This window comes from Sander lucioperca, chromosome 4, assembly GCF_008315115.2.
Source record: "Sander lucioperca isolate FBNREF2018 chromosome 4, SLUC_FBN_1.2, whole genome shotgun sequence".
Classification (NCBI taxonomy): domain Eukaryota; kingdom Metazoa; phylum Chordata; class Actinopteri; order Perciformes; family Percidae; genus Sander; species Sander lucioperca.
Genome location: NC_050176.1, coordinates 29,160,148 through 29,182,762, shown reverse-complemented (window position 1 = coordinate 29,182,762; position 22,615 = coordinate 29,160,148). Strand labels below are relative to the sequence as shown.

Genomic DNA, 22,615 nt, shown 5'->3' with positions numbered 1-22,615 from the left:
ATACTACTATGACATTTTTATCACTTGTCGACATACTATACTATGGCTTTTTAATCACTTTTTTAGACATACTAAACTATGACTTTTTGTATCACTTTTCGAAATACTATGAATGTTTTAACACTTTTTTAGACATAATACTACATCGACATACTATTCTATGACTTTTTCATTACTTTTTTGACATACTTCCATGCTTTATTATCAGAGTTAGTGATTTACAGTATTGTTGTACTTTCAAGGGTCGTCAACCATGTAATTAAAATAAAAACCAAGTTCTGTTGTATAGCCTACAGCCTGAAACTTACAATTTAGTTTAGTGAAATTCTAGTCCACCAGAAACCATGACTATATTGTCAGCTTTGTGGCTTAGCTGCAGCTTCATTTTGACAACCTGGTTTATATCATAGACAGTAAAAGAGGCTAATATCTATAGGTGTAACAATGAAAAGCGCCCCCCCAAACATCTCTTAATAATATACAGTCTATGGTAAGGAGCAAAAACTGCGATCAGTAGCAGCTTTGACGGAAGTGCTTGTAGCTACTTGGTTGCTATAGTAACGGACCGACGCAGCTGTCTCGACCGAAATTAGCTATCTTTAGTGGTAGCTAGCTAGCTAAGTGTTTACAAAGGACTAAAGAAATAGTGTTTGAGTAAGTTCTTTCCAGTCTTTTTAAGTCATATCCTTCCTTTTCACACGTTTCTTTCATGTAGAGTCAACTTCTTACCCTTCTGCTTCTGACAGTTAATGTTAGCCACCTAGCTAGCAGCTAACGTTAGCTAAGCGCACTAACGTAACGCTATTTTTAGCTAATGTTAACACAATTTAGCTTAACGTTACATTGTGCTATTTCAGTGAGTTTGGTTTGAAAAGGTCAATATAATACATCCATGTTTTAACCATAGACTGTATATAAAGAGTTTTGAACGAAGTCAAGAATTGAATTGATATTTTTTGTTCAGTTTGAAATTATTTTTATTTGACATAATATTACATCCATATCGTTTTAATTATATGTTAGCTGTGACTCAGAATATACCCCCATGTCCCATTTAAGTCAATATAACAGCTGCTGTTATATTGTCGACCGCCCTAGGAGTTGTCATCCAATGCCTATGGAACATCTCCAGGGTTTGTCATGGCATCCATACACAGCCTGTCTCCCTGTTTAGTGATGTGTTCCAGTTCACAAATTAAATCTGAGCTGTAGCTTTCAATGTACAGAGATAACCCTAAGTATAAGCCCCAGAGATTGCTGATCATGTCTTTGAGGTTGCAGATGGAGACCTCACGGAGTAGAGATGGCAGAGGACTGTGGAACAACCCCAGAGCCACCCAGTACAGCAAGGAGACCCAGGATCTGCTGAGATGTGAGATGATGCACTTGTTGATATTCTAGTGTGGATGTTTAGGTGTCACTGGGAAACACACACACACACACACCCCTACATCATTGTGTAGGCTTGTGCTTTGAACTTGTAATCATTCTCTCTCCTGGTGCTCAGTAATGATGCAGGAATCAAAACTCACCAACCTCCAGAGAAAACAGATCAACGAATGCCTCAAGAGTAAGTAGGAGACCTTTGGATGAGAGGTTGGGGAATGCAATACAATGATAATGTGTGTGATAGTACTAACCACACATCGAATAAGTATATATATTTTATATATTGTGATAGTGTTTGCCACATATCATTGCAAAACTCAATGACATATTGTAAAACAAATCCAGATTATATCATAATCGTGACTCAGATAGTATAAATATGATAATAGGGGAGCTCTTATGTTTTTGAAACATTAAGCATTACTGTACTACATTTTGTAATAATACATTTTATTTATATAGCGCTTTACATGACAGACACTTTACAGTAAAACCAGCACATTTAGCATATTAAAAACAGATGAAGCAATAAAACCAACACATATTAAAAACTTTAACTTTTCCCCCCCAGATGGAGCTGCTTTACCACTGACCTCTGAGTCCACATCATCAGCTTCTGCCCCTCAGCCTAAAACCAGTAAATCTGTCCAGAAACGTCTGCCAGGCAATCCTCAGAGACGCAGCGCTGAATCTTGTCGCTCTGGGAACAGCTACGTCAGAGAAAAGTTCCATCCTGGTCCTATAAGTATGTTGTTGAAGTTGACGCTGTTATTAATTCTGTATCCATGGGTTTTGACAGGCCTATATTGCAAACGATTGCTGTTGGTCATTCCTCACTAAAGTTTGGGTGACTTTATTTTTTTGGTTTATTTTCTGCATCCTGAGAAACATTTAGTATCCTTGTCACTCATATTTTCTCCGTTTTACCCTAGGGGACTCAGAGAAAGAGAAGAGGAGGCTTCAGAATATATTGGCAACGGGAAAAGAAGAGCCAACAGTTGCAGCATTCCAAAATGTTCATGCATGTCGGAACCTAGAAGTGGCAGAGCAGAAAGACGAGTATCAGGAAGGTGGGGCTGTGTGCACAGAAACAAATGATGTAAAGAGTTACAGAGAGGAACTGTTCCCATTACACCCTGAACAGAAACACACCATATGTGAATTAAGTCGATGCAGTCATGAGCGTCTGTTTCAGTCCATTTCAGCCTGAACTAAGTTCTGTTTTGTGACTAAATATATCAAGTGGCCCTTAAATAGCCTGTATCTAATATTAAGTTGTTTGCTTCTTTTGTAGTTCTGGATGAGATAGAGGAGAGAAGACAGTTTCTGGCAGATATGACCTCTCTGGGTCTGGAGAAGCAGTACATCAACATCATCACCACTGAGATATCCCAGGTAAACAGGGAATGGCTTACATATTGGCTCACTATAAGTCTGCATTATGCTGTCCTGGGTTTTAAAAAAATCTTTTGGTAACACAGTGTGTTTTAACTTACCGTAATTGATTTATTGTTTAGTGTGATGTTCTTTCAAACAATATAGGTATAGATACTGATACCGAGCAATAGCAACGCAAATAAATCCTTAAAATAGCATTACTGCCAGTCTGTATTCAGGCGTATAGGTTCAGATATCTGAACCTCCAATTGCCCTAAACCTGTGCTGTGTCACGACTCCAATAACAGAGGATTCGAGAACTGCAGGTGTTGGACAAGGCCCGCAGTCCCAACAAGGATGAAATGACATCTGAGAGGAAAGGGGAGACTGCAGAACAGATGACAGAAATGATGGCTTTGAAAGAGACCGGAGGAGAGAAGACTCACTGCCACTGACGGAGCACTTGGAAATGACTTGGAAATCAGGTGCAAGCAATATAACCTCAAATTCAGATTATGAATGGGTTGAGTTAAGTGTGACATGATGAATTTGGTAGTAATGTCTGCAAAGAGGTTTCAGCTGACCCGCAACACAGCAGTGAAGACACAACTGTGACATCAGGCTGTGAAAGCATTAAACTTACAAGAAACATGAACTTCTTGCATTGAGTTATTTTATTCCTCTGCCTTCCAGTGTCAGTGTTTTTCTTATAATCCTGCTGCTGTTTTAGGACAATGTATAGCTGACAGATGTGGTGCTACAGAAGCCCTTGGTTCCAGCTGGACAGGAAGACAGGCACATAGCAGAAACAGAGATTACCATTTAAAATGGAGGACAAATAGACCATCTAACTGACGGAACAGGAACAGAATGAGTAAACATACTGACATTTACTGTACATAAGCTCAAATGACGCTCATCCACACATGCAATTAAATAAATGGCACTCGTACAAACATTAACACATTATTTTCCTATCCACTTTTAAGGCAAAGCATAGAAACATACAGAAAGGCATAGTAAAATATAAATTAATGATTGCATATTGAGGTTTTCCCCAATGGTTAAAACAGTTATAAGCTGGTGCTTCGCTACATTTGTCAAAAAACTGTATATCTGCCTTTTCTAATATTCATTATAACATGTGTGACCTTTCATATTAATAAACTTTCTGACATTGCAGTTGAATGCTTTCTGCAAGGCTCTCCTATAGACCTCACATTTTCTAAATAAATCTGATTTTAAGTCTCCCACTTTGTTTCCAGTCACACACACATATTAATACTGTATCTACGTTTATCCATGTCTTCGATGATATGCATTTACATAAATGACACCATCGCAAAAACTGTCCCAGAAGAAACTAAAAACAAGGAAACCACAGACGATCATAACATAGCAGCTAGAAAAACTTAGGTATCCATTGTCAATAGAGCATTTCAAGGGTAGATGTTGCAAGATTTAAAGCAGAGCTCATCTTTAAAAAAAAAAAAAAAATGTTTTACTCTCACTCGTACCACATTCTCAAACCCGACTTGACATTAAACCTTCTCAGATATTCTGCTACTCACCTTTGGAATTGAGGAGCAGAGGAGACAGGTATTCAACGAGTGTAAGTCAGGAACAGTTTTCAAAACGTATAGATATGACGGATCAACGTGCATCCAACTGACTTCATTCAAAGTGAACTGCTGAGTCACACCTTTGCTGAACCTTGATAAAAGGCCTACAGGGCAGACAATGCAAGGGTAGTGAAGCAACATACAACTAATCAGTGCAGTGTATGGTTCACTGGCTTGAAAGGCCAGAGCTTACAAACACGTAAGCTCTTAAAGCAGTTGAGTTGTTATCCTGTCTCTTTAAAACACACAAAGGCAACTAAAAAATAGTCACTGAAGAGACATGTTTTTGGAGAAGCATCAAGTAAGATGTGAGCAGGGAATGGATTCTGGGTTGCACTTCCAAGTCATTGATGACAGTCATATAGGAAACATATCTTGGAGGAGGATGCATCCCTTCTATGGCGTTTTCTCCTTGCGGGGGCTCTTGCCTGGTTCTCCTTTATGGCTCAGCCGCTTGAGCACCTTAATGGGTTTGAACTTTGCCCCTTTTTTCTTCTGCTGCTCAACATCCGGATCCTTATGGAAGTCTGATGAGAAGGGAAAAAAAGACAGAAAATCACGTTAAGATTCACATCGGTTCTAAAATCAGAAGAATTAATAAAGTATGGGAGAAGGAAGAGATGCTGCCTTTACATTTTATGTTTAATGAATGCTCTTATCTACAGAATCTTTAACCTGCAACGAATGAGGCTTACTCTTCATCCTACCTTTTTTCTTCAGCATGGCCTCCACAAGTTTATCCTCCTCTTCTTCCCTGTGACAGAAGGACTGTTAGAGTGCTAGTAGTTGCAGAGTATCACTGCAGAGATACACAGTTAAAGACTAGTCAGATTACCTCTGCCTGTCCTGGTCCATGCTGTTGACAATTTGGTTGCGCTGTTCAATGATGGTAACCAGCTCAGCCATTAGCTCCTGCTCCCGACTCTTGTCCTCCTCGGTCCAGTCTTTCTCTGAGGAAAGGAAGAGAAGAAAATAAATAATTCCATTTAGTGAGTCCTTTGTCGATCAGTGTCTGAGCAGTGTATGCAGTGTGTGTAAATTCTACTAAAACGTTTAGCTCCTGTTAATAGAAAAATGGATTCCAAAGGGGGAAAAAGGGTCAATTCCTGCACACTGCATTGATTTATTTAAAAAAAAAAGATAAAGACAAGTTGTCTCAATGTATTTTCTTTGTAACATGAGTCAAGCATCAACCTCATTTGGTCCGGACTTTCGGACTTTTCAGTTTGATCCGAACCAAAATTAGAGGTGTGAAACCTCCCCCGGACCACGGTCCGGATCAAAAGACCAAATTTTGGTCCGACCAAAAGAGGTGGTCTCGGTCCGGACCAAACTGAACCATGGTCCGGTTCGTTTACAGTGTGAAAGCATTTTTTGGATGGTTCGGACTTTCGGACCAAATACAAGGAGCTCTGGCTTGTGTTACAAGACCGGGGAAGCTCCTTTAAGGAATAGCTCGGTGCTGAGAGAGTGACGGTGACTACGCTCAGAGGAGACAGCTGTCGGCTATCAGAGATGAGAATACATCAGCAGTTTATTTAAGTGGTAGTAAATGTAGGCTACTGTGTAGGTTTCCGTTTGTCTCTGAATAAATTCTCCAGAAAGTTCCAGTGTCTTGCTTCTCAACATCACAACAAAACAAAAAGAGCCGCGGCAGTAGGGGAGAACAGCAGTCAGTTGAAAAAACTCTGACACAGAGAGAGGATACGAGAGGACGGGGAAGCCCGTCAACAAACCAATCAATTATAAGTATCTGGAGACGCAGCTCACGCATGTGATGACGGCAGGACGTAGTTTTGTCACGTATAGATCTTTAGTGCGCTTGCATAACTGCAGTGTGAAACCAAAACTTACCGGATCAAATGTATACAATGTAACAAAAACATGAACCTTGGTCCGGACCTTGGTTCGGACTTTCATGTGTGAAAACGCCCTAAAGTTCTCTCGAGACCAAACACACCTGGTTTGTTGAGAAGACACCTCAGCTCATACTCCACGTCAGCTTGCCTCTCTTCCAGGTTCTGCTGCTTCGCTCTGTAACATTTACACAGTACGTTACACACTGGTAACCTTCTATTTACTACTGCAATTTTACACTTCTTTTTGTTAAGTCTTCATGTAAAAATATGAGCCTGCATTTGAAAAAAAAAAAAGGCTGCAACAGAGAAAACCTCCTTCCTGAATAACTAGCCATGCTTGATTCGTTTCAAGCACAGGAACTTGGCTGATTAGCCACACTTAGTAAGTCAGCTGCAATTACAAAAAGCTGGGCGAAGTATTCCTAAAAACCTTCTCAGTAGCCCTGTAACAATTATTACGTAATTGTCTAATTGCCAATTTTTTTTTTTTTTTTTTACATAATCCTGGTTTCTTTGTTTAACAGCTAATTGCTAACATTAGCTGATGTCTTAAAGCGTACGACTGGCAATTTTTGATTTTGTTTAGATATGCCAATTTGTAATTATTTAAGTGATTAAATGATGAGGGAGGAAGGGGGGTACAGTTAGACATTTTTTTTAAGAAAATAAATAGGCATGGTTTACTTCATAGGCCGTGTACTTGTGTTGTTACATTATCTGGGTCACATGACAGTGATATAAACAAAACTTGAATTTGTTTAAAAAAGTAATAAATAAATAAATACATTTTTTTTTTTAATTTGACTGAAAGAGACAATTATATGGTTAATCACAATTATTTCTGAGACAATTAATTGTACAGCCAAATTGTTACAGCTCTACTTCTCAGACCAACTATTACCCAACTCCCAGAGATGACAAGTAGCAAATTATGTGAAGGACTAATGAGTGATTGACATTGAAGGCTTATGATCCTAACATCTGCCCCTTGCTGCAGTCTGATACTTACGTGTAGACCAGCTCAGCTTCTCGTCGTACTAAAAGGTGTTTCTCGTGGATGAGAGTGAACCAGTCCACCAACAGGTGCTCCTCATCCTCATCTGAAAACGCAAAAGAGGAACACAGAGATATGATTGTTATGTTTCTATTATTATGCATTGATCTTTCAGGTAAAATCTAGGAATCTTGCCTTTTTACTCCCCATTGTCTCTAGGTGATCAGTTGTCTTTTCATAATCCTTTTGTGAGCTATGTATGCTTTACTAAAGTTTTCAATTTGGAATATAGTGAACCTAACGTTTATGCACTGCACTGCATGTGGAGACAGTTTCCTATCTTTGTGATTTTTAACTGGGCTTCAACTCGTACTGAAGAAACTCTATTAACAATAGTGTGAGGTGTCACCGTTAGGGTTGTCTCTCAGCTTCTTCTCCAGCTCCACTCCCCTCTGCTCCAGTTCGTCCAGCTGCTTCTCCAGCTGCCCCATCTCCCCGTGGATGTCCTCCACTGGGATGTACTGGTCTGACTGCACCTGGATGGATGTTTGGATGACAGGGATCATTTGAGTACTTCTTCATCCAAACTAGAATTTCTTTCTCTATGCTAAAAGCATACAGACCATGTTCTCTTGAGTTTTTCTACCTTGCGTTTGATTAGAGGGAAGCCATGGCCGGGGGCCGGGGGTCTGGCAGGACGAGGGCCTTTTGGTGGTTTGGTTTTGGATTTAGCAGGGGAGGGGGAAGCTTTCCTGTTGAACGGGTTCTCCTTACAGATCCGCTAAAGTGAGAAAAGAGATACAGCTGGAACATAATGTACAAAGTTCCAGGGGTGTTGCTTTTCTGGCTTTATTTGGAGATAGACCTATTACCTTATTGTGTGATTGGGTGGCCTCTGAGGCCAATGGGCTTGGGGTCGACGGGGGTCGTGGTGGAGGGGCTCCGGCCCCTTGGCTCCCAAAACTGCGACTGGTCTGTGGGGTGGCCGGAGCTGAGCTGGCATTTGATGGCATGGGAGAAGGGTAGGGGCTTAGGGAAGGATGAGGCAGGCGCTCGGTCGAGGAGGAGGAGGAAGGAGACGCCGCCGAGTCACACGGTGAACAGATGGAAGGCTCCGACACACTTTTGGTGAAGGCGTGCTCCTGGTCGCTGCTGGCACTGCCACCCGTGGGGGGGTGGGAGGAGCTGTGGTCCGAGCCAGAGGACAGACTCTCTGTGCTCAGAGCTGGGGAGGGAGAGCAAGAGGAGGGCTGAGAGTGAGGGAAAACTGAGGAGGAAAGAAGGTTTAGTAAAAAAAAAAAAAAAGCAGAAAGAGCAGAAATGAAACAGAAATCAAAGTAGTTGAGACAGATTGAAATGGAGAGTGGAGGGGGAAGGGGGGGGGAACAAAAAACAATGAACATCTATATACAACATCCCACTCTCTCTCTCTTTCAGTTTAACTGTGCTGAAGTGCCAATTTTAAATTTGAGGGGGTTTGACTCCACAAGTAATAAACTGTGAAGCCCTTTACATTTGTAAACTGTATGAAAGGTGCGTTTTGTCTCTGAGTTACTAAATTTACAAAAGAGAAAGTTATGGGTATGTAGCTGATTGTAGGTGTGATATATGTGTGGTGCCTGTCAGACCTGCAAAGATTATTAGATTAGTTGTCTACTAATAAGTTAATTGGCAACTGTTTTGATAATCAATTCATTGGTTTAAGTCATTTTTTATGGGAAAAAAAAGGAAATAATTCTCCGATTCCAATAATAAAATAATTGACAGATTAATCAACTATGAAAATATTAGTTGTAGCCCTAGTGCCTGTTATTGTCTCTTTACATGAGGACATGTCAGTTAAGCAGACTGATGATGAGGCTGAAGAATCTGATCTATCTGAAAAATAATGTATTCAAATCATGTGTTACATTGTCATGAAGGAATAACACAACTCTGCAGATATGAAGGACCTGGTAGGCTACTGTAGGGGATGACAGAAGGTTGTAGAAATACGCCAGCACAACAGGTTAAGAACACTCCACGGGATGTAGGAGGTGTCTCGAAAGTCTACATCACCATAACATCGGAGGGTTACCACAAGATTACAAAGGCCAGATAACAGTTCACAAAACACTACATTCAGAAGCCTGTTTACGGCTCAGATACGACAAACATCTTGTTTGCTCAAACTAAATAAAATACATCAAAATCCATTAGATTGCATTCATCGTGCACGCAAGGCAACAATCTGAAACATATGGTCAAAGCAATCAAACAGACTGATCTCATGAAGTGGCGTATGTATGACGCGCCAATTCGTATGCCATTATTGGCGCGTTATCAAGACTCATCATAGTCATACTCGCTTTTTAGCGCGTTTATCAACACCGTTTGGCCTCCATTGACTTACATTACCTTGCGATTGCGTGTGAATTGACGCCGTAGCGAGTAGTATGAAAGGGCGAAAATCCGCATAGGGAGGTTGGTCGGGGTGGAGGATGGGTAAAACACAGGACTTTCAGCCAGGAGAGCGGGGATCATGTCCTGCGTGTGGCGTTTTCTTCGTGTCCCGCGTGTGATGTTTCCTTTCCACGTTGGTTCTTTTCCTAAACCCAACCCCGTTCTTCTTTTCCTAATCCCAACTCGCGTGTGACATTTTTAAACCCAACCGTAGCCTTGCGATAACACGTAGCCTAGCAATAACACGCCACGTGGCTTTAGAAAGTGGCGTATATGTTTACGCTGTGACGTTGCAGACTGCCGTCCACTGTATACAGCGATACAGTGTAGACATACACGCGTATAGCTCAAAATGCGTACAGATAACTTGGCTTTAGGAAAGTGGCGTGTATGTTTACGCAAAGTCATGATGTCGTGTTGAATCAAAGAAGTTTTGGGTCAAGTCAATCACATGACTTAAATCTAATAAAGCATGCATATCACATGCTGGTCACTGAACTAAACATTAAATAAAACTTTATTTAAAAATTGCCAAAATGTATACATGATGTAGACACCCTTCCATGAAGCTGAAATACTGCATTAAAAGAGTTGTTTTCCAATAAATGTCCAAATACTGCTCTTCAGTAAGATGTAGTAGTAGTGTAGGGATATACAACATGAACAAACGCATGTTCTCCTCCACAAGTGGACACATTTCTACCGTACCACCTAAAGGACAACATTAGACTGGCATGTTTTCACGTCTCCACAAAGTACAGGCCTACTGGTGAGGTGAGATGACAGTAAAGGTACTAGAGTCAAATGTACAGTATTGTCTTTGCATTTCATTCCTGTACAGAGGACAAACAGCTAGGTAGATAAATCACAAAGCGCAGTTGAATGTTAGTAAAAACTGACCGTGCCCTGCAGGTGGCTGTGGAGCGCGAGGTGCCGGCCGTTTCTTGCTCTTGGCGCTCCCGGGGCTGGCGGAGCGGGACGAGCTTCCTCCACTGGGGGGAGTGTCTGCTGCTGGCGCGTCAGCCGCCTGAGTGATGCTGTACCAGGGGTGACTAGCCACAACTGTGGGTGGAATGGCACTTCCTGCGCTCCCCTCTTCTTCCTCTACCTCGCCATTTTCATCATCGTCATCATCGTCCTCGAATGGGTTGGAGGGTGGAGGGGGCGTGCTTGGTCTGGAGCCCTCCCCTTTGAGAGAGGACAGAGAGTCTGTATTGGGAGGGGTTGCCAGTCCGACAGGGGGAGGGGGAGGGGCTTTCTTCTTCTTGGCTTCTGATTGGACCAGGGCGAGCCAAGGTGGGTCTTTGGGTTTATGGGTACCACCGGACAAGCTGGACAGTGAGATACACAGATAGTGATGGAGGGGTCACAGAGGGGAAGACAACAAAATACATCCAAATGGAGGCATGGAGGGGCAAACAAATACATGCTGTAACAAGATGCCATTCAGAACTGAGACAGAGAAGGACTGTGATGATATGAATAAGGTCGATGAAATGGTGGCAATGGACAGGAAAAAAAAGAGGCATTTAAGAGAGGTTCGGCTACCTTGCAGGAGACTGGGATCTTTCTCGAGGTTTGGGAGGAATTGGAGGCTTCTGGGATTCACCTGTGATTTCAAGAAAAAAATGTGAGGATGAACATATCAACAGATCCTAATTTCATCTATAATCATTTATATTCTGCAGTGAGCACGCACCAACTGGAAGGCTGTCTGCCGTACGGGGTAGCCGAACCCGAGGGGCTGGACGAGGAGGAGGGGTGGGCTCAGTGACCCGACGGGGTGCCGGTACTGGTCGACTGGCACTTTCATGATGACTGATCGGTGTAGAAGGAAGGTCCCCATTGGTTGTTAATTTGGCTGGTGTTTTAGTCTCTTCCTCTTTCTCCACCTCTTCCTCCTCTTCGTCGCTCTCGTCAAAAGGGTTGGGAGGAGAAGAAGAACGTGGTATCACCTCTGTCTCGCCACTTCCATCCATCTCTTTTGCTTTCTCCAAAGAGTCGGCTGGATTTGTCGTAACAGCAGCGCCTGTGGCAGAGTCATTGGTAGGCATGGCCGTATCAGTTGTTTGGCTTACTGGAGAAGGAGTCTTTGTCCGGTCCCTCTCAGAGGGCGAGGTGTGAGGACTTGTGCTGCGACCAATCCTGGCAGATTGACCTGCCACTGGTCTCTCACTAAGATCTAGCCGGCCGTTCCAATTGGCTAAAGCGTGCCTTGCAAGGTGATGTGTACAGACCAAGGCCCCAGATTCGCTTCCTAATTTGTAGGATCCAGGAAGCAAAGTGCTGTGACACTCTATGCACCTGAGACAACAATGACACAGGACGACAGTTAGATCTTCAATGGGCCATAAAGACTGTTGAGATACACAGCTACAACAGATTAATAACATGAGCACAAGTCTGTTCAAATAATACGCACAGCACTCTGGTATTGTTTGATATGTACAAAAATCTAACTGTTAACTCATTCATTTCTGCAGTTATAATCCTTAAGATTTTCATGAAATCAAATCCAGTGTTGGACACTTCATGGCTGTAATTTTTCCAGCAGTAGCCAAACAATCTCTAATTACCTCTTTGTATGGTACTTTTCATTGTTGTGACGGGGTCCGCCATTTTCCTTGCTCACATTAAAAACATTCAGCTAGTAAAACATGGGCAGCGTTGCTCATGGCATAATGGAAAGTAATTGTCTGGCTTCTTTATTAAAAACAATGTGAGTTTGTGTGGCTGGCTTCTCTGTTAATAAATACACCAGTGGCTCTTATGTAGTAATCAATCACACTTGTTACCACCAGTAACCACCAAATCAGCCAGGACTAAAATCTTAATTATCTTTTTTTTCATTGTGTTGTTAGAAATATGGCTCCACAGCATTGCTCACTCATGGCTAAAAAAAAAAAAATAGTCTGTATAACTAACACACACACACACACACACACACACACACACACACACACACACACACACACACACACACACACACACACACACACACACACACACACACACACACACACACACACACACACACACACACACACACAGGTACAGTGTTCACCTGAAGCAGTTGCGATGGTAGAGCTTGCCGTCCACCAGAAACCTCTGCACCAGGTGGACATGTTTCTGGCAGGCGGCACAGGTGCTGCTGAGCGTGCTGCGCTTGACTTCTGCAACCGCTTCTACACCTGTTGGCGCGGGCTGGCTCGGCTAGTGCAGGCAACCGGGACGTTGTTCGCAGGGAGGGGACAGTGAGGACACGTCAGGGGAAGGGGGGGGAAGATGGAAAGTAATGGGGGAGGGGGAGATCAAACACGGAGTCAGGATTTGAGGATGTGGATTGTTCATTTTCTTTAGCTAGCTACAGCTACTCGGTTACTGTAACATCTACTGCTCATCGATTCATGTGGTCCATTACTGCATTTCTTTTTCAGTTTAAAACATCATCATTGATACAAAAATGTAATTATATCTTTATAAAAAAAGAAAGCTTGGGTTAGTGGCTCCGAGAGTCACATTTGGGATATGACTAACATTTAGGATTGATATATGGTTTTCAGGCATTTGGGTTATTTTTTTAATTTGTTTTTTCTTGTTAAGTAAAAAAGGGGGTTAGCAGCAGCGCACTCCAAAACTTGGCACACACACAGTGTTAGGATAGTACTACGACGATTAGTATTTCTTATACAGAGATGGTTAAAAAAAACTGACCTAACTGTTTTTGCTTTCACCTCCTAGCCCACCCCACCCCCCATCCTACTGCCTAGGCTCAGGACCAGAGAGTGGAGGGGGGATCAGATGTGAGGAGGAAGAAGAGCAGGAAGAGGAGGGAGTGGAATGAATTTCCATCTGAAGGGGGGGGGGGGTTAACCAGGACATGGAAGTATGGCAATGGAGGAAAGAAGTTGAAGGCATGCGAAAGAAAAGAGAGACAGGATACAGAGGCTATCTTTATAGACTTACGCTACCTCTGTTGCTTAGCTTTTCCCCTGCTGTGCAACACAAAGCCCACATAGGAAGTAGTAATTATAAAATACTTATGTGGAGGTTGTACATTGTTGTACTGCAATGGCAGGATGGGTTTTGTATTGTACAGATCTGATGACTTAACACCCCAAATAGCACATGCAGAATTATACTTAGATAATCCAAGGCTTCAGATACACACTTATACACTAGTATACTAAAAAAAAAAACTAAAAAAAAAAACGTTTGCGGTTTCAGTGTGATTATCCAGGCATAAAAAGGACACCATAAACAATATATTACTTAGAGAATACAGCTTGTTAACATGCCGCTCCAGTAGAGTATCATACAGAAATAATGTAGTTCAGTAATGCAGTTTTGAAAAAGGTATTATGTGTGGCCTTGAGTAAAAAACAAACAAATCATCATCAACACATGTGCACTGGTGCCAAGTCTTGTTCTTACCTCAGACTCAACCACTTTGTCTTCCAAAGGGGTCGGGGGTCTTTTCTGGGCTGGCTCATTCAGACCGACAGAACTCAGCCTTTTCAGGCAAGGGGGGTTTGCTGCGGGAAAGGAAGTCATCAGTTAATGATATAAACGAATTATATAAATTGTTTTGTCTAACCCACAAGTTATACGAGTTGCTCTATCTTAAGATGTGCAGAGGGTGGACAGTTTTTAGGTCTCTGAAAATAGGATTGGATGAGAAACGCACTACATGCAGATTTTCCTTGAATCAAAATCATCAAATGGTCAAAATTGTATGAACTACATGAACCTCAAAACATTATACTTATTTCATGTTCACAGCGCTTAAGCAACTAAATTGACTGTGCCCACCTTGAGTCTTGTTGTTGAAGAAGTTGTAGTACTGGGAAACGTATGTGATGATGCTGAGCCGGTCAGGCACTTTCATGGACACCATGTCTTCTGGGTCCAACAGGGCGGGAATCCCCAGCTCTGTCTCTGCCACTTCAAACGCCTACGATGAAGCAAAGACAGAAAAAAGAGGGAAGTAAATGAATAAGGAGCTAAGAAACAGTAAGCAGTGTGTTTACATGCATGCATACAACACATAATAACTATATTAATAACAATTACAGCCAATTAGAACCAAATGCAATGCTCTGACTATTACCTCTACCAAGGAGGTTATTTCGTTTCGGTTTGTCTGTCCGTTCGTTTGTTTGTCAGCAGGATTACGGAAAAACTACTGGGCCTATTTTCATGAAACTGGTTGGAAGGGTGTCGCATGGGCTAAGGAAGAACCCAGTCAATTTTGGAGCGGATCTGAATCACGAGGGAAATACACAAATTATTTTTCACTTTTGTTAAGACATAGGGCATTTGTGCTGCATTCATGTGGTGTCGGAACAATCTGAAAAATGTGTTCCCGACTAGGAAAATTCACACACTGCATTAACATTGTGAGATAGGGCGTACCTTGGCGGAGGTCTTTACTCTCCGAGTGCCCTTCTAGTTCCAACTGTCATCTATTCACTTTAACCATGTGAACTAACTTGTTTTAGGTTCAAAATCAGCTTAAGCACAACTCAACAGAATTTGATTACTTATTGAGTGAATATGAATTTAAACTCATTGTGGCATTTTGGTCTGATGTCCCTCACTGTTTTGGGACTATTTCTATGTCATTAAGTAGCTGCGATGGAAACTGTTGACATTGAGGTATGTGGATCACCCTGAGTAACCTGGACAATGTTCATGAAAAGACATGTTGCTGTTATGTTTTTAAATACTCATTTTCAATGCTTCATTGTACTGGGGTGGCAGGAGAAATCTCAAGAGACTGATAACTCAATCATTGCTAATAAAACCAAAACTATTTGCATAGCCTGATACCACAAGGGGTGAGTGAGAAAGTGTTTTGTTCGGAAAGTCAAACTTAACCCTTAATGTGGGTATTCACAGAAATCCAGTTATGTGTCTCCATTTAAACGTTCAGAAACTGAGGACTAAATCATGTCTTTGTTGCATGTGCGCATCAAAGAAAGATGCTTTCCATGACCCACCAACCAGCACATACCTGATGCCCTTAACAACCTAACTCTGCTGCCAAAATATCAGTCATTTGCTGATAATGTAATGTTTTGTCCTTTGAGGATAACCATCAGTCTAATGAAAAATTCCACTAAAGAAATGAGAGAGGGGGTAAAGTTACATAACAACAGGGATACAATCGTTGGCAGTCACACAACACTGAAATAATCCAGGCAACAAATGCTACGCAGCCGCAAAGTGGAACTAACAGGCCTTGTACTGCACTGTACAAATAGTACCTGGCTTACAGCTAAAATTGTATACTCGTCCTTGTTCCAACTACCTACTTTCCTGCAATTTATTGAAAATGAATGAATGATCTAGAAACTATTAACATGTTACTGATTCACTACACAGACTTGTTTCACAGCAACATGCCAAGCAGCTAGACAAGTAGCTACCAAACTAACCACACTGCTATCCTTGTTGAAAATGCCGATAGGTTCATTTTGGACAAACCTATTTAAGTGAAATGCATATATTTTCATAAACAGACCACATCAGTGCTGTAGTTCAAACCGTTGTTAATGTATGACTATAAACTGAAATATTTGGCTCTTTGCAATTAAGCAATCAGTGAAGCAGGTCAAAGCAGCAACGCATGTCTGGGTCCCCTGCGCTGCCTTCATCAACCTCCTCCAGACCTCCACTTAATGCACGTCTGATCCTTTGGTCAATAGGTGTTTCTATTGAGGCTGAGACTTTGTGTTGTTTTAGGGGGACATTCACAACTTTAAATCAATTTAATCAAAGACAGTTCAGCAAGAAAGACTTGCACCACCTTGCATGTAGGGCTGGGCCAAAATCTTCTATCTCCCGATATAGGTAATTTCATATCTCGACATACATCACGATATAGCATGTTTTCTTGTAATTCAATAAATAAATAGTCTATATGAAATAAACATAGGTAGAGCCTATTTTTGCATAATCATGTGTGAATTAAATACTTAGCAAAAGAAAAAGACTGAGTATTTTCTCATTTTATTAAGAACTTTAGTGCAACATGAACATAAAGTGCAAGGAGCGGAATATAAAGTGTTGTCCAAATTACGTAAATATTGCCTTATGAGTTCAGCAGCTGGTTTGTCTGCGTGATAGAAACTATATAGGAAAATATATAGACATTTTTATATCGTTTTGACAATATTACATTACATTACATGCCATTTAGCTGACGCTTTTATCCAAAGCGACTTACAATTGCTATATATGTCAGAGGTTGCACGCCTCTGGAGCAACTAGGGGTTAAGTGTCTTGCTCAGGGACACATTGGTTGATGTATCCACCAAAGGCATATGCCATATCCACTGCGCCACCACCCCAGGCAATATACATCATCATATCGCCCAGCCCTAACTGCAAGGCTGTTTTTGTTTGTCTATATTTATAAAACACAGGTTATCCCCTACGGCTATTGGCTCTCAGTAACAGATGCTTCAACTAAAGTGACAGGCATAGTTTAATAATGAATTTCAGAACAGATACAGCAGGAAAATCCGCTCACAAATTCATTTGCTCCTGTTGTTTGCATTTCCAACTGCCGACGGGTGCTAGCTAACGTTAGCTACCCAGCAGATAGAGACAGCTATCATCAAAGTTACTTTTTAAATGAATGTAACCTTTATGAGCTTATGAACTTTATTTTTTACAATGTAGACATTTCACACATTGTGCAAAAACTAAATTTGAATTAATTCAATATATCACCCAATCATATTTTAATATGAGTGATATTTAAACAACTGATTTATCTAAAAAAAAAAAAAAAAAAAAAAAAAAAAAAAACAGAAAGAGTACATGGGTGGACGAGTGACAGAATGTGAGCAAGTGGAGGGAACTGAAACCGACACAGTACTTTATTTGCTACCTGCATAATGTAATTCAGTGTAGCCTAGTTCTACAGACTTAGTAGTAGAACGCTGACAACAAGGGATCAACCTGTGACAGCAGTCATATATGAACATGGTCAAACATGGGTTACTTGTTAAGTAGGCCCCTGTATATTATCTCATGTGTGAGAGGGGTATTATAAAAGTAATACTAAGAGAGAGACAACCATGAAGAAATTTAAGGAGCTCAGATCTGGCTCCTTAATAGTAAAATCTGACTTAGGTGCTTTGAGAGCTTTTCACATTTACAGTCATAGTTACCTTATTGCTTAGGCTTAGGCCTTATGGATATACAGTAGTGAATAACTTGATTTATTTGTACTGACAGCCAGCACACAGTGTGTTCCTGGTGCTACCACCAACTGCCTCACTTTCCCTGAAAGCTAGTGGATAAAAAGTATGTAAACAGCAGCAAAGAGCTGCCAAAGCTTAGCTCAGACTGGAAATGAGGAGACTCCCATTTCATCCCTCAATGTTCTGTTGGCTTACAGACGATGTGGAAAAACCAATGATAATGACTTATAGGTTGCAAATTCAGCACTTCTGCACCTAAAATCCTCTTTACAAGGTCTCTCCACAGCCTTATGTCAGGATTTTTTTATGAAATTAAATGCTCTGGCTTCCTCCCTCTCCCTCCTTTCCCTCGCCAGGCTCCATCGGGATTAAGTAAACGCTGCTCTTCACACAGACAGTGAAACACACTCAAGTCACACCCACCATGACTGCACGCAATAGTAAGGCTTAATAATTTTAGGGCTGAATGATGCAGATGCAACACCCTGATACCACGTAGGTGATTTTACCCTCCCTTCAGAAGCAAACTGTCCCATCTCCTAAAATTCAAGCATCATGCAACACAAGATCAGTGAGTGTTTAAACCTCAAAACATAAAGCTGTAAAATTGACTCACCAGTCGGTTGTTCTCATAGACATTCTCTTTAGACAGCGTGTCAAAGTTTCTGGAAGGACAAGACAGAAAGAAATATGAAAATTAAAACATTTGAGATAAGGCTGAGTATGCAGGTAGTCAGTTTACAGTTATGTAGCCTGCAGCAACAACTGCAAATTATGGAATCTCTTTTTATATCAGGACGCTTGTAGAAGACCATGCCATGCTGATATAGGACCGTACTGTATTTAGCTTGCCGACCTATTTCCCCTTATGTTATGAACCATCAAAAAGCTATTATTGGCTTGACAGCATGGCAGGCAGGAATAGTGAACAGTTAAGCTTCCCAACTACCAAAGCAGAAAATTGGTCCCAAACCACACATAAATGCCTGATGTGAAAAAGTGCCAGTACAAAAGGAAAAAAAACCTTGTACCAAACAGGAGTGATAATTACAAGGCTGTGCTTTGAAATGCCTGGGGCGAGGAACCAAAGTCCCGGCTCTCACCAGTAAACATCCTGCAGTAAAACTAGAAAATACCTAAGGTGTTCTGGGATCAAAGTGTGGTTGTGTGCCTAAGTAAACGTATGTTGACAAGTGTGTAGTAGTATGGCAACAGTCTGGCAGAAAAAACACCATGACCCTGGTGAGAGCGCTTGTGGAGGCCATGTGGACCTCTCAAGAAGGAACTAAACCCTGTGAATGAGCTCCGTGTTGGAGCCACACAAAGTAACCTCTGTTCTCTGTAATCTCGTTCCCATGGTCACAAACACACCGAGCAGCAGCTCTAATATCAAAATCTACCAACATAGCCAGGAGCTGCAGCAACTTAAAAAAAAGTTACCCAACTTTTTTTACACTCGCAGAACAGACTGTGATGAAGTGCATTGTGTGATCTGAATTGTGAATCTAATCCACTGTGACTAAGAGTCTCACTCCACGGTTTATTTTGGGAAGGAGGAATGCTGAGGAGCAGTTGGTGCTGGTGTGTGTGCGTGTATATTCTGTCAGGCATTTAATATCAACATGATTAAAACCTGGGCGAACCAGTATATCTGCTAAATCTGGTTCAGTCAGACAGAAAAGCTTGTGCAGGAGCATACAGGATTGGGATTTGGTGATGTTGTGAAAATCAAAAATGAAGCTTATAAATACGTAACAAATCAGCAGTTTTAGTAGAGGAGTAGGTGAGACCAAACCAGTGCATCATGGAGACAAATTTCAACACAGTAAAACTAAGTAGAAGACGCGAGTGTTTTTGCACTGCTGCATGTATGGACACAATGGAATTTAAATGCAATTTTGACTTCACTGCCCTATGCCCTTTGGTTAACTAGGCCATGGACTCACCTCCATGTATACGCCCTCTCCACTGGGTTAAATGACACTTGGTCTCGGCTAGGGCTGCACAATATGAGGAAAATGTCAAATTGCGATTATTTTCACTGATGTTGCGATTGTGATATGATTCACGATATTGGGAGGGAATGATCAATTTTTTGGATCATCATTCTCATTCTCACTGAAACACAAATAAAAATGTACTATAGTCATGTAGTGTGGTTTTTGCAAGAATCGGCCAAAGCTGAGATGAGGCCATTTGCTGTACTAACGTCCCTGCGGTACATCAGTGAGAGTGATGTGTTTGGATGAGAATACATTGGCTGCAGAGTGCAGGGCAGCCCTACAATGGCCTGGTCCAGCATTAGAACTAAATCCAGTATGACAGGCGGAGGTCTCAGCTGCAGATTAGCCTGACGGACTGTCTGTCTGGATCAGGGCGAGTTCCATTGGGCCACTGCAGCTACACAGAGGACTGAACAGGGAGGCATGCTGGGACACAAATTGAAGAGGCAGAGCTGGAAAGCTGGGCGTTTAGGATTTTCCCACTCTCTTACTTTCAGCTTTACTGCAGACAGATTCCACTTCACCGACTTGTCCTTCAGTGACAAGTGGTCCAGTGAATGTTTGCTCTACCACCATCCAAGCATAGTCCAATTTGCTCACAAAAGCCTGGGCCACCTGAGAGGTTAGCAGCATGAGCAGGATGCTTACTGTCTTAAAGAATTTCCATCACACCACATGTTCCCCTCCAGGACAAAGAAGGGACATAACATGTCATTTACTGGCTGCTTTGACACAATCCTCCTACAACAAGGACCGTTGACTTCTTTTGAGAAGGAGTCAAACAACTAATCTGATGCTGTCGACAGCTAGACTTCCCACTGAGGTACACAGAGAGCCACATTATGCTACACAGGACTAGTGCTTCTCCACAGAGATGCATGTCCAGTGTGAGTCATATGAGGGCAGAGTTTCTGTTGCAGCAAACAATGGAAACAAATCAAATGATTCACCTGTCTTCTTGATACACAAGATAGAGAAACATATTTGTAACAAACACATGATGGCGGTCTTATTTTGGAGTTAGAAGTACTGAAAGGCTGATCCTCACCAAATAACATACTTGGGCATGTTTGTGCATTTGACCAAAAGCTGGTCAAACTCACTTATTGTTAAGACACTGTTTTTAACTCTCTACAAAAATAATGTATTTCCTCATCCCTTTGTAAGTCATTTAGTCACACTGATACTGCGGTTGTGTCTTGTGGTAGCTTCTGTAATGTCTGTGTAGGTGTAAAACCAAATGCAGAGAGTAGGGGGTGTTTTTACAGACAGGGCATGGCTTGTCAGCCTCAGTTAATTACAGCACACTGGCCTCCCACTAAAACTATTTTTACTGGTGGTTTTGGCTATGATAAAACACACACAAAAGCATAATTTAAAAACATACATTGTTGATAAAAACCGACAATTGTTTTTTGTATTTGGCAGCTTTGCATTAAAAAAAAGCTAATCTTTGTCGAAAGGAGTTTTACATAATCTCAGTCCTTAGAAAAACTGCTGGGTGAGTAATCTAGAGAACAGATGAGTTCACGATCCGGCTACCGGAGTTTGTTTTGCATTTGTGTCCTGAATAGATTAACGTATTCATGAAAACAATTTTAAAGACAACCGTATGCAGCCTGTCACTCCTCAAAAAGATGTGTCCACCTTTCACTGGAGCCAGCTGCTATGTACCGTTAACTTGAACTAGAGGTTTTCTCATTTGTAATTGCCCATTGTCTTAATTTGGTCAGTAAGTACGTCGTTAGACTTCGGAATACTTACATCAATTCTGGTCTGTAACGATGAATTATGGCACAAAACGCCAAACCGTCCCGAAAGGACGTTGACATGTCCTTTACTTCCACATCGTTGTAATTGTCACACTGTATCCGACACCACTCCTGCAGAGCCTTCAGAGATCCCATGATACTATTATCACACAGATCCAGGTATTCTTGTCAAATAAAATCGAGTTTCTTTGTCCCAGGCGTGTCAGGAGACAACACAAAGTTTTTTTGTCTGGTCATAAACGAGTCATCAGCAGCGTTTCAGTGAAGGGGCGACAGCCAGACAACACCCGATGCTGCCTGCGATACATTCATTCACAACAGCCAGCCAGTCACGTTAAGAAAAACTAGCATGGCTTACAAGCTAGCTAGATGTTACCTAACTTTTGCAACTACAACACGCATTATGTCCCCACTTTATCTCCTGTAACGAGTTAGTCAGACGGCGATAACTACATTTAAAGTGGTACTTTGACCAGAATCACTGCGTTAAAAACACAGCTGATATCCAGAGTTGGTAGATTGCCAACAAAGTTCTTGACGTAGCTAGCGAACTCAGCTAACTAGCTAGCTAGCTAAGGCACGTTAGTCTGCTGCTAGCTTAGGTCTGGGTCTACAGTATCGTTATGCTGGTTTGCTTCTTCTTGTGGGCGCTGTCACTGTGATGTCACTTCAGTCGAAGCAGAGGTGACGGTTTCCTCCTTTAGGTGGACCACAACACGGGTTTTGTTTGTTGGTGCAGTGACTTCAATGGCTGTTAAAACGCTGGATAGAAAGTCTGTTACACTACGCGCTACAGCATGCTGAAACTCTTTGCAACACCCACATCAAAGCACACTGTAAAAAAAAAATACATCCCGGACAATTAATGTTGATGAAAAGCAGCCCGGGGCCGGTGCCAATCCATCCTAGTTGCATTGACTGAAGCGTTTGTTGGCTGCCTG

General features: G+C 41.7%; 2 protein-coding genes across 5 annotated transcripts in view; one reads left to right on the top strand and one right to left on the bottom strand.

Annotated features, from left to right (window-relative positions):
* Positions 1 to 4,243, top strand: part of c4h22orf23 (chromosome 4 C22orf23 homolog) — a 21,608-nt gene extending 17,365 nt beyond the window's left edge. The window contains exons 2-8 of one of the 3 annotated variants that reach the window (XM_036000014.1): positions 610 to 654; positions 1,275 to 1,372; positions 1,508 to 1,570; positions 1,961 to 2,134; positions 2,322 to 2,459; positions 2,684 to 2,784; positions 3,075 to 4,243. In XM_036000014.1, the coding sequence (XP_035855907.1) occupies positions 1,282 to 1,372; positions 1,508 to 1,570; positions 1,961 to 2,134; positions 2,322 to 2,459; positions 2,684 to 2,784; positions 3,075 to 3,221 (714 nt within the window). In that variant the 5' untranslated portion in view covers positions 610 to 654; positions 1,275 to 1,281 and the 3' untranslated portion in view covers positions 3,222 to 4,243. Of the gene's footprint in view, positions 1 to 527; positions 655 to 1,274; positions 1,373 to 1,507; positions 1,571 to 1,960; positions 2,135 to 2,321; positions 2,460 to 2,683; positions 2,785 to 3,074 lie in introns of those variants that run through there. The other 2 variants (XM_031309600.2, XM_031309601.2) reach the window with 2 other exon arrangements.
* On the bottom strand, positions 3,425 to 22,615 carry micall1a (MICAL-like 1a). 2 transcript variants are annotated; one of them, XM_031309595.2, is made up of 16 exons: positions 21,667 to 22,615; positions 18,516 to 18,564; positions 14,496 to 14,637; positions 14,118 to 14,218; positions 12,748 to 12,896; positions 11,383 to 11,987; positions 11,232 to 11,292; positions 10,584 to 11,014; positions 8,114 to 8,466; positions 7,888 to 8,022; positions 7,651 to 7,777; positions 7,257 to 7,347; positions 6,349 to 6,422; positions 5,224 to 5,338; positions 5,096 to 5,142; positions 3,425 to 4,915 (listed from the first exon to the last, which is right to left on the bottom strand). In XM_031309595.2, the coding sequence occupies exons 1-16, from the start codon at positions 21,807 to 21,809 to the stop codon at positions 4,785 to 4,787; spliced, it is 2,754 nt and encodes a 917-aa protein (XP_031165455.1). In that variant the 5' UTR covers positions 21,810 to 22,615; the 3' UTR covers positions 3,425 to 4,784. The 2 variants fall into 2 exon arrangements, with proteins under 2 accessions (XP_031165455.1, XP_035855906.1); XM_036000013.1 differs by having other exon boundaries at positions 8,114 to 8,508; positions 21,667 to 22,613.

Excerpts from the sequence above, each read along its gene's own strand:
- micall1a (XM_036000013.1), bottom strand. The coding sequence starts at position 21,809 with ATGGGATCTCTGAAGGCTCTGCAGGAGTGGTGTCGGATACAGTGTGAC. Across the intron at positions 11,015-11,231 it reads AGATCCCAGTCTCCTGCAAG|CTTGTCCGGTGGTACCCATA; the intron begins GTAGCCGAACCT and ends CTCACTGTCCAG. Across the intron at positions 7,778-7,887 it reads TCCCTCTAATCAAACGCAAG|GTGCAGTCAGACCAGTACAT; the intron begins GTAGAAAAACTC and ends ACATCCATCCAG.